This window comes from Nomascus leucogenys, chromosome 16 (genome assembly GCF_006542625.1).
Source record: "Nomascus leucogenys isolate Asia chromosome 16, Asia_NLE_v1, whole genome shotgun sequence".
Lineage (NCBI taxonomy): Eukaryota > Metazoa > Chordata > Mammalia > Primates > Hylobatidae > Nomascus > Nomascus leucogenys.
The window spans coordinates 6,231,376-6,243,378 of NC_044396.1; the positions used below are offsets into that span (position 1 = coordinate 6,231,376).

Here is a 12,003-nt window from a genome sequence, read left to right on the forward strand (position 1 = left end):
TCAAGAAGTAAATAGTTAATTGAAAGTCTTATATTTTCTCTTTATATTTCTCTAATTCCAGGCAACAAATGGAGACACAGATAGGTGCTCTGATACTAGCCACAGACATTAGTCGCCAGAATGAGTATCTGTCTTTGTTTAGGTCCCATTTGGATAGAGGTGATTTATGCCTCGAAGACACCAGACATAGACATTTGGTTTTACAGGTAAAATGGGGCTTGGAAACATTCTATTTCTAGGATAAATTATGTGACTGTCAAACTAAAAAATGAATATTCTAGTGTAGTTTTTCAGAATGGTTAAATCTTGAGGGCAAGCTAAAGAATTTCCTTCAATTAGCGTACACCCCTTCCAGAAGGAGATCACTGGTGAATCTGCTACCTAGGAAGGCATCATCGCTTACGTGTTTTTCATACTCAAGATTTCTGATGAAAACAATTTTTACAAGATTAGGGTACCAATTAAGAAATGGCATTTTATTCTCATAAATTCTTACATCTAAAAATAGGAGAATTGTATTTCTGGCTTATTTATTTATATTTACGGTTAATCCAGTCCTTGCACTTGGTTCTTTGGTATTATTGTCAAGTGTGTATATATCTTAAAACAATATTAATGTTTTGTTTGCTAGATGGCTTTGAAGTGTGCTGATATTTGTAACCCATGTCGGACGTGGGAATTAAGCAAGCAGTGGAGTGAAAAAGTAACGGAGGAATTCTTCCATCAAGGCAGGTTACAGTATTGAGTGATAATTAATCTATCCAGTTCATTTTTTTAACATTATAAGAATAAAATAACTCAATAATTTATATGGGTCTAGCAGTAGAGTCTTGCTATTTTTAGTAACAATTCACAATAGATATACATATAATCAATACTCTACAAATTAAGCATCTGTTTTGAAAATTAGAAGTCCTCTTTTGGAATGATCAGATGTATTTATGCATTTATGAGTATAGATTAGGTTGGGAATTTTGCTGTACAGAAAGATTTCCCTGAACTTTCTTTATCTTTGTCATGTGTGGAGGGCCATATGAACGTGTAAAACTTTTGTGTGTGTAATTTAAAACCCAGATCCAGGAATCTATTTCATGAACCTTCCTTTCAGGTTGTATGTTAATGTGTTATAAATTACAGTCTTAGGGTAACACTTTGCATTTAAATAAAAATATCAGCTTGACAATCTCTTCTATGTGTGAATAACTTAAAATTTTAAAAAGAACTAATTGCGAAGCTTTCCTCTCATGAGGATTAAGTATGTTTTTCCTAAGAAATGCACAGGTATGTTCAAGCCTTTAATTATATATTTAACCAATAGATATTCTTCATATTAATACTTCTCTTTTTTTAATTTATAGGAGATATAGAAAAAAAGTATCATTTGGGTGTGAGTCCACTTTGCGATCGTCACACTGAATCTATTGCCAACATCCAGATTGGTAACTATACATATTTAGATATAGCTGATTAGAAAAATGCCACTGTTTTTATCAAGAAGGGAAATATATTTGAAATATAAAATATTAAAATTGTGCTCATTTCTATTTTTAAAAATAATTTAAGAAATTTTACCCTTGTTTTCCCTTGTTATGGCTCTTCTAATTCTCATTTAATTTTAGGATGTAAAAAGCATATTTTTGCAGAACAGGCAGCAGCAATAATTTGTTTCTGTACTTATGTAAATAAGAATCCATTATTCGCCCATGTGGAAGCTTCTTTTGCATCATTTGGGACTGCCATTTAAAAAAGGATAGGTAAACAAAGAAATGACAGAAATAAAATAAAATAAAAATGGATAGGTGGTGACCCACTGAGCCTGATCATAATACATAGACCAGCTTCTGCCACTGCCTTTCTGGACTCTTACCACTGCCTGTTGATTAAATCTAACTCTTCAACATCCTAGACAGGCCCTTATAATCTAGCTTCAAATGCTGTGCAGCCATCTTGCCTCAACCTCCCTCTCACTTGCCTACAGCATCTCGGGACGCTTCTGAGTTTCCCAAGTCCACGCTGTTCTTTCACTCTTTGTACCTCGCCAGTGATTTCCATGTGCCTCATAGAGTTCTTTTTCTTGAAGAGCCAGCTCAAATGTCACTTTCTCCAGAAGCTGCTCTCCACTCGCTTTAGGCAGAGTCAGTCGCTTTTCTTCTAGATTCCAAAGTGCCTGATCCACTTGGTTGTGGATTCCTGGAGCCTAGCACCACACTGGAAGCAGGAGGCCCTTGAGAACTGTGTGCTGAGTGAACTAATAACGGTATTATAGAAAGCAAAATTAAAATGTCCTGTGACTGAAGTATGTGTAGCTTGTTGCAGAAGTTCACAGGAAGGTTGACCAGGATTGAGTGTGTTGGGCTTTGGGTATAAAGGAGGGGGATTCTGCGGGGGCAGTAGCTCAATAAGGAATAGAGGGAGGAGTGTAATTTTGGTACCTGGTGTTGAATAGGGCCTTTGAGAATCAGACTGAACACAGTGAAATATGTGCCCAAAGTTCAGAAAGATGAGGTTTCCAGAAACTCAGAAAGTAGCACAATATGTGGCATCATACTCAGAAAGGAAGACCATGCCATGGGGCCAGAAATTCAGAAACGTAATTCTTACATTGTGATTGCAATGGATACTCGTGGAAGAAAGTGGGTAGTGGCCGATTTGACTTCAGAGTGACAGGTAGAGAAGGGAAGAGCGTGTAGAACTGTGGCCAGACTTTAGGAGTGTGAGGGATGCTGAATCTCCCAGAGATCTCATACTGGCCAGGAATGCTGAGGGTTGCAGATGCTTTTCTTTTGGGAGGATAGTAAAACAGTTTAGAACCAGATATGCTTTATCCTGATTCTCAAGTAGAATAATCTTCAAATGCAAAAGAATACATTAGAAATGGACAAAAGTGGCCAGGAGCGGTGGCTCATAACTGTAATATCAGCACTTTGGGAGGCTGAGGTGGGCTGATCGCTTGAGGTTAGGAGTTCGAGACCAGCCTGGCCAAAATAGTGAAACTCATGTTTCTACTAAAAATACAAAAATTATCTGGGTGTGATGGCCACTTGGGAGGCTGAGGTAGGAAAATCACTTGAACCTGGGAGGCAGAGGTTGCAGTGAGCTGATATTGTGCCACTGCATTCCAGCCTGGGCGACAGAATGAAACTCCATCACTCCATCTCAAAAAAAAATGGACAAAAAGAGAATTGAATCAAAGATAGGTGAATGGGTAGTCAAATCAGTTACTTTGAATATTAAATGTCTTTTTATCTGAGTAAACTACCCCCTTGCTTAATGGGAGAACTTGCAAATGAGATTTAAGAATTGTAATTTTTATAAGTTAACAGAAGCTAGATCCCTTTCACTGTTCATCTCAAGCTATTGATCTTGTCAGTGTTGTACAGATCTAGGATGGGTTGTCAGGGATAAGGTCACTGATCTGATGGTGATTGTTGACATCTGCTGACTCCACACAACAACCCTAGGGGACCGGCGCTTTGAGCATCTTTATTTTCAGAATAACTGTTAACTGCCCACTTCATGCAGTTAACAGGTGTTGGTGTTGGGCTTCAAATCCAGCTCTTTCTGACATCAAATCTCAACCTCTTAACAACTCACCAAGCAGTGATTACTACTTCCCAGCATAGGGGCAGTATGTACAAGTCATGTTGAACTAATACAGTTTCTTTCTTTGATAGGAATACTAATTTTGTTGAACAAGAAAATATCATGTACTGGATAAGAGTAAGGCATTTGACAAGGTGTCCTGTGAAATCTGTGAAGATAAAGTAGAGGCTTGTGGGGCTAGTACAATTAAATGGATTCACAAATGGTTGAACAGCTGTGTTCGAGGTACTAATTAACAGAGTCCTGCCCTCCGAGAGAGAGGCTGGTCCATGGCCCTGGTCTGTTCATTTTTATCAGGTATTTAAGACCTAAAAGAAATTTTAGGTTAACATAGAGCCAGAAGTGATAGCTAATTTATTGACTGTTGGAGGTAAGATCCCCAAGGATCTCAACCAGTTGGAACAGTGAGAGGGATGAAATAAGATGAATGGTGTGAAACCTGTAATAATAAGGGCCATGTGGGTAGATAACTCCAGTGGCTCATGACTTTGTGGCACGTAAGAAAGACAGGGCTTTTGGTGGCTGGCTCAACATGACACTGTAGTGTGAAGATGGCTGCCAGAAAGCCGCTGTGTGCTTTGACTGTAATGACACTTTTCTCTGTTTGTTATCTCTTTCTCCTCACCAGAACATAAGCTCCTTGAGGGCAGGGATCTTGTCTGTCTTATTCACTGCTGTATACCCAGCCACTGCGGCATAGTGCCGGGGACATAGTAGGTTCTTGGTAAATATGTGTGGAGGGAACGGATCAATGAAAGAAAGAAAGCCTTATTGTACATAATTAATATTTCAGATACCATAATTATGTACAGTTAAAAAATTCAGCCATCAGACCATATATAGCTTTCCTGATTAAAAGTAGTGGATGCTGGTTGCTTTAATTCTGGTGAGACTCTTATGTTGGATAAATGGAACCTATGTTGTCTGTGGTCCACATGGTCTTTTGCTGCAACGAGAGTCTTGGATATGAAGAAAACTTTAAAGCAGTGATAGAATCTGAATGTATATTTTCCCCATTCTTAACAGATCAAAATGTGAGAAAGATGTTCTTTGTTCCCAGTATATAATATGATTTGATTGACAGCTATTTTCTAGAGGTCTTCTTTTGCCCTTGTGTTAAGATACTACTTAGTATTAAGTCAGATCTAATGTGCAGTGGAGTGCTGTATAACCTAAAGATGCAACAATCCTGAAATCACTCATTTTCCTTTTCTGACTGTGAATTAAGGGAGATTATATGAATTGTTTATAAAATAGGTCTCTGGTGCACATTTGGTGTTCACTTTAATGATTTTTTTTCACTAACCCCAACCTGTTATTTTTAGACTGACTCTTATCATAAGTTTTGCCTTTATAAATTCTGAGTTAAATAAAATGACCAATTGTAATCATGACCAGGCATGAAGAAGATTCCATCCCTGAGGGGTAAAGCAGCAGACTACTGCCAGCTCCACTTCAGTTCAGGCCACATCACCCTCAGTCCTGAAGGAGATCCCTTCTCAGCCTCCAGTTGTTGCACTGCAACTCTGCCTCGAATTGGGTTGTACCCGAGTATCCTCGGAGTTTATATGGCCAGTGTATTTTTCCTTAAGTGGAAGAATGTAGTTGTGCCACCGAGAAGGATAACTGGAAAAGATTGGATATATTTGTCAGTTCACTTTTACTTAAATTTCCATTGAGTTACTTAAGAAATCAGTTCTTCAAAGTGGATATGTACATTACAGACTGTCACCTACACACACACAGGAATCTTGAAAAAAAAGATCTGGGTAATACTGGAGTAGGATGTAGGAAGGTTGACATTGTATAGATGATGTTTTAAAGATAGAGTTTCAGCATATATGTTAATAACTTTTTCTCCTTTTTATTTTCTCAAGGTTTTATGACTTACCTAGTGGAGCCTTTATTTACAGAATGGGCCAGGTTTTCCAATACAAGGCTATCCCAGACAATGCTTGGACATGTGGGGCTGAATAAAGCCAGCTGGAAGGGACTGCAGAGAGAACAGTCCAGCAGTGAGGACACTGATGCTGCATTCGAGTTGAACTCACAGTTATTACCTCAGGAAAATCGGTTATCATAACCCCCAGAACCAGTGGGACAAACTGCCTCCTGGAGGTTTTTAGAAATGTGAAATGGGGTCTTGAGGTGAGAGAACTTACTCTTGACTGCCAAGGTTTCCAAGTGAGTGATGCCAGCCAGCATTATTTATTTCCAAGATTTCCTCTGTTGGATCATTTGAACCTACTTGTTAATTGTAAGACCCGAACGTATAGCAATATGAATTTGGCTTTCATGTGAAACCTTGAATATGCAAAGCCCAGCAGGAGAGAATCCGAAAGGAGTAACAAAGGAAGTTTTGATATGTGCCACAACTTTTTCAAAGCATCTAATCTTCAAAACGTGAAACTTGAATTGTTCAGCAGCAATCTCTTGGAATTTAACCAGTCTGATGCAACAATGTGTATCTTGTACCTTCCACTAAGTTCTCTCTGAGAAAATGGAAATGTGAAGTGCCCAGCCTCTGCTGCCTCTGGCAAGACAATGTTTACAAATCAACTCTGAAAATATTGGTTCTAAATTGCCTTGGAGCATGATTGTGAAGGAACCACTCAAACAAATTTAAAGATCAAACTTTAGACTGCAGCTCTTTCCCCCTGGTTTGCCTTTTTTCTTCTTTGGATGCCACCAAAGCCTCCCATTTGCTATAGTTTTATTTCATGCACTGGAAACTGAGCATTTCTCATAGAGTACCGCCAAGCTTTCACTCCAGTGCTGTTTGGCAATGCAATTTTTTTTAACAATTCGTTTTTAATTTGGGGTGGGAGGGGAAGAACACCAATGTCCTAGCTGTATTATGATTCTGCAGTGAAGACATTGCATGTTGTTTTCACTACTGTACACTTGACCTGCACATGCGAGAAAAAGGTGGAATGTTTAAAACACCATAATCAGCTCAGGGTATTTGCCAATCTGAAATAAAAGTGGGATGGGGAAGTGTGTCCTTCAGATCAAGGGTACTAAAGTCCCTTTCGCTGCAGTGAGTGAGAGGTATGTTGTGTGTGAATGTATGGATGTGTGTTTGCGTGCATGTTTGTGCATGTGTGACTGTGCATGTTATGTTTCTCCATGTGGGCAAAGATTTGAAATGTAAGCTTTTATTTATTATTTTAGAATGTGACATAATGAGCAGCCACACTCGGGGGAGGGGAAGGTTGGTAGGTAAGCTGTAACAGATTGCTCCAGTTGCCTTAAACTATGCACATAGCTAAGTGACCAAACTTCTTGTTTCGATTTGAAAAAAGTGCATTGTTTTCTTGTCCCTCCCTTTGATGAAACGTTACCCTTTGACGGGCCTTTTGATGTGAACAGATGTTTTCTAGGACAAACTATAAGGACTAATTTTAAACTTCAAACATTCCACTTTTGTAATTTGTTTTAAATTGTTTTATGTATAGTAAGCACAACTGTAATCTAGTTTTAAGAGAAACCGGTGCTTTCTTTTAGTTCATTTGTATTTCCCTTGTTACTGTAAAAGACTGTTTATTAATTGTTTACAGTTTGTTGCAACAGCCATTTTCTTGGGAGAAAGCTTGAGTGTAAAGCCATTTGTAAAAGGCTTTGCCATACTCATTTTAATATGTGCCTGTTGCTGTTAACTTTTGATGAATAAAAACCTATCTTTTCATATTTTTATCTTTGACATTTACCTTATAACTCAATCCTTTGGAAAACACAATGCTAAATTACAAGGAAATCAAAGTTAGCTTCTTGCATTCATCCCTCAGATGTTTACTCAGTCTGAGCTTATCTACTAATGACTCACCTTGCAAGTGCCAGCTAGGGCTGTTCGGAGTCCTGACTAACACAGGGGAGAGGTCAGCTTTGAGCCAGGCCTTTTGTTCCCACAATGGTGAACTGCATAAGACATCAGCAACTCTTGCAAGTACTAAAATACTAGTTGTATTTATTTCTATCAATCACTGGCCTTTTTAAAGTGATAAGAAAAGGCCACTCCATTCTACTTGATTTATATCAATGTAGAAAAGGTACCACTGTGCCATTCCTATAACTTCCCAGGTCCAACTCATTAGAAGGGATATGGTGCAAACTTCTAAATCAAACACATTAACATATTATTTGTACAGAAGAGTGTTGATATCCAATAGAAACAGAATCCAAGCCACATAATTTTCGGTTTTCTAGTAGCCACTTTTAGGAAACATGGAATTAATTTTAGTAACATCTATTCCAATACATCCAAAATATTGTATCATTTTAAAATGTCAGTATAAAAACAATGAGATGTTTTTACATTCTTTTGGGGGTACTAAGTCTTTGAAATCCAGTATATATTGTGTACTTACAGCACATCTCAATTTGGACTAGTCCTGTCTCAGGCACCCAATATCCACATGTGGCCAGTGGCTACCATATTGGACAGTGTGGGTATAGAGGTCTGAGGGTAGTAGAGGAATACGATCAGCTGGGCACTCTCGTGAGATGGCCATACCTTGGCCAATATTTAATGTGTACAGAAAGTCTGATAACTCATAGACCCTTAAAAACTCAGGCCCAGTGTTTCAGTACATAGAGAATGGAACTATCATGGCAAACCCACATTAACCAAGCTCACAGTAACTATTTTTTTAAAACACTATCAATATTTTCATTTATAATGAGAAATGTAACTATCAATTATTCTCTCCCTTTAGGCAAATCTTCCTGGGAAGCCAAATTATGACCAGCTGGTGAGCATGGATTCTGAGCAAGGGAAGCAAGTTGCCTTGTGCACCCATGTCCCTTTGGGTGCACAGAAGACCCATGTCTTCTGTGACATTCGTGTTTGTGGACCAGGGTACCCTCTTCCCCTGGAAGGTACTAGAGATTCTCTGCCAATAGTTGCTTCTCTACATCAGCTTCTGATTGGCACATGCATTAAATAACATCATTACCTCAAGCCTTGTTTCAGTTGAGCTCACCTGGGCTCCATTCTTACTGTATACATGATTGCTTCTGCTCTGATCCATTGTTTGTCTTATAGTTTGAAACTGAAAAGATCATCCTATTTACACATTCTCAGGGGAACCGTGGGTGTGGCTCCCATTTCCTGCTTACACATATAATAAACCTATTGAAAAGTTGTTTTATTATGTATATGTGGGAATCACCTTCTATAGCCCTACATTTTTTTTTTTTTTTTTTTTTTTTTTTTTGAGACAGGGTCTCGCTGCTAACAAGGCTGGAGTGCGGTGGCATGATCACTGCAGCCTCCACCTCCTGGGCTCAAGCGATCCTCCCACCTCAGCCTCCTGAGTGCCACCACACTGCCCAGCTAATTTTTTTTTTTTTTTTTTTTTTTGAGACGTAGTCTTGCTCTGTCGCCCAGGCTGGAGTGCAGTGCCGTGGTGATCATGGCTCACTGCAAGCTCTGCCTCCCAGGTTCACGCCATTCTCCTGCCTCAGTCTCCCCAGTCCCTGGGACTACAGGCACCCACCACCACGCCCTGCTAATTTTTTTGTACTTTTAGTAGAGTTAGGGTTTCACCACGTTAGCCAGGATGGTCTCAATCTCCTGACCTTGTGATCTGCCCACCTTGGCCTCCCATAGTGCTGGGATTACAGGTGTGAGCCACCATGCCCAGCCAGCTAATTTTTTAAAAACATTTTTGTGGCCGGGCACAGTGGCTCACACCTGTAATCCCAGCACTTTGGGAGGCTGAGGTCGGTGGATCACCTGAGGTCAGGAGTTCAAGACCAGTCTGGCCAACATAGTGAAACCCCGTCTCTACTAAAAATACAACAACTAGCTGGGTGTGGTGGCGCATTCCTGTAATCCCAGCTACTCGGGAGGCTGAGGCAGGAGAATCGTTTGAACCCAGGTGGCAGAGGTTGCAAGGAGCCGAGATTGTGCTACTGCACTCCAGCCTAGGTGACAGAGAAAGACTCCATCTCAAAAAAAAAAAACTTTTTTGTAGAGACAGGGTCTCACTTTGTTGGCTTGGCTGGTCTTGAACTCTTGGGCTCAAGCAGTCCTGCCACCGTGGCCTCCCAAAGTGCTGGGATTACAGGTGTGAGACACTGCATCAGGCCTATAGCTCTACTTAAATAGGACCTATATTACTGGAATTTTTTTTTCTAGAAAAATTTTAGGAAACAGTTAAATATTTAAAAGATTACTTTTTTAAAAAAGTAAGTAAATAGAACAGAATGCAAAATGTATTTTACATGGGAGACTAAACATTTTCACACACATGCCCACCCTTCAGGCCTCTTGGCTTAACATTTCAGGGGCTGAGGGAGTCTCTGCTCTAGGAGTAAAAGGTCCTTGGAGAGAAAATTTTGACAAGTCCTAACTTTAAAAAAGAAAAACAAATTGGTTCCTGGTCAATATTTGTACTCACTTTAAATGTGATGGTTTGTAATGATACTCTTTGTATAAAAGTAAAAATCATATTTTATGTCCTTTGCAAACAAATATATTTGTACCTGAGGTACAGATTAGAGGTGCTAGTGATTCCTTGAAGATTCTGAAAATGATCTTTTTTTCCAAAATGCTTTCTTGGTTTTTATTAAACTTTCTATTTCCTTAAAATTCTCACATCAGGTATTTCCAGTGTTTTCAAGCATGTATAAATATTTTAATGTATAAATGTTGTTTAAAATCCCCTAGATCGGTAGTATCTCCTGATTGAGAAAATACACAGTGACCAATAGCTAATAGGAATTCAGTATTGCTTTCAAAGAAATGTGCATATTAATCACTGTAGCATCGGCATACGTTTGAAACACGGAGCAGTATACGTCTGTGCAAGAATTAGCAGCTGTTCCTTGCTAATAATGACTTGTGTCATCTGGAAGGCCCCCAAGAGCCCATGGTCTACAAGTGGAATGACCACCACTTGGGAGTGAGCTGATGGAGAGCACCTAGCAGGTATCCTCCATCTTCCTGGTTCCTATGCTCAGCATAGGGCTGGTGTACATTGGGCCATTAATAAATGTTTGTTGAACAAATTAATTTTGAATTAATGTGTTCCCTTTTTAGCTATCAATTTGTTACTAAGAGATTATGTTGAAACTCTTCCGTCTATACTGGAGTCATGTGGTAAGCAGTATCCAAGTTTCTGTTGTGTGCAGAAGATGGCACTAGATATAATAAAGGGGGTATTAAAAATTACAAACCTTGGATTCTGTTCTCAACATGTCTGGGTGACAGAATAATAAGTGCAGCATGTTATATAATATGGCGGGTTTGTGTATGGTATAAGTAGTGTTGGGTTGTTTAGGAGAATGTAGGGTTTCATTCGGGTAATGATAAAAATGACACCATATCTAGTAATTCTTGTATTTTTAAGATTGTTGGCTGGGTGTGGTGGCTCACATCCATAATCCCAGCTCTTTGAGGCGGACAGATCACCTGACGTCAGGAGTTCGAGACCAGCCTGGCCAACATGGCGAAACCCCATCTCTACTAAAAAAAAAATACAAAAATTAGCCGGGCACGGTGGTGTGCGCCTGTAATCCCAGCTACCGGAGAGGCAGAGGCAGGAAAATCACTTGAACCCAAGAGGCAGAGGTTACAATGAGCTGAGATTGTGCCACTGCACTCCAGCCTGGGCGACAGAGTAAGACTGTTTCAAAAAATAGTTAACATCTATGACCGATAAAGTTACTTAGTCTTCAAATTTGATTCTAAAATAGTTTTAAATGTACAATATGCTACTTTAGGTAAAATACTTTCCTCAATTACATATTTTAGTCTTATACCTACACGTCCTAACTTGTCCTGAAACCCACCTTAAAGTCTGATAGGATGGTGGGGGAAAGAGAGAAACACTTTTTTTGTTTTTGTTTGTGTGTGTGTGTGTGTTTGAGATGGAGTCTTTGTTGCCCAGGCTAGAGTGGAGTGGTGTGATCTTGGCTCACTGCAACCTCCACCTTCCGGGTTCAAGCAGTTCTCCTGTCTTAGCCTCCCGAGTAGTTGGGATTACAGGTGTGCACCACCATGCCTGGCTAATTTTTGTATTTTTAGTACAGACAGGGTTTCACCATGTTGGCCAGGCTGGCCTTGAACTCCTGACCTCAGGTGATCCACCTGCCTCAGCCTCCCAAAGTGCTGGGATTACAGTGTGAGCCACCGCACCCGGCCGCTCCTGTTTTTAATATTAGATTTCTTGGCTGTAATTTAAAATTGAAGCACAGTGATGTAATTGGTTTACTGAAGCTTTCCACTGGTCCCATCAATAAATCTTTGCCAAGACATTCCATCTTGTATTACAACACCTATCTTTAAGCTGTACATTTATTTACATGACATTTCTGAACACAGATTTGAAGTATTTCTTTATTGTTGAGCCACGTCCTGTAAAGAAGCAGGAGACTGTAATGATTTTCCAAGTT

The 12,003-nt window shown here is 39.5% G+C and overlaps 1 protein-coding gene across 4 annotated transcripts in view; it reads left to right on the forward strand.

Moving 5' to 3' along the window:
- Positions 1-10,621, forward strand: part of PDE7A (phosphodiesterase 7A) — a 119,642-nt gene extending 109,021 nt beyond the window's left edge. For 3 of the 4 annotated variants that reach the window (XM_004090734.3, XM_003268355.4, XM_030794983.1), the window contains exons 10-13: positions 62-206; positions 632-728; positions 1,359-1,439; positions 5,481-10,621. In XM_004090734.3, the coding sequence (XP_004090782.1) occupies positions 62-206; positions 632-728; positions 1,359-1,439; positions 5,481-5,686 (529 nt within the window). In that variant the 3' untranslated portion in view covers positions 5,687-10,621. The remainder of the gene's footprint in view (positions 1-61; positions 207-631; positions 729-1,358; positions 1,440-5,480) is intronic. The other variant, XM_030794982.1, reaches the window with a different exon arrangement.
- The last annotated feature ends 1,382 nt before the right edge of the window (positions 10,622-12,003 follow it).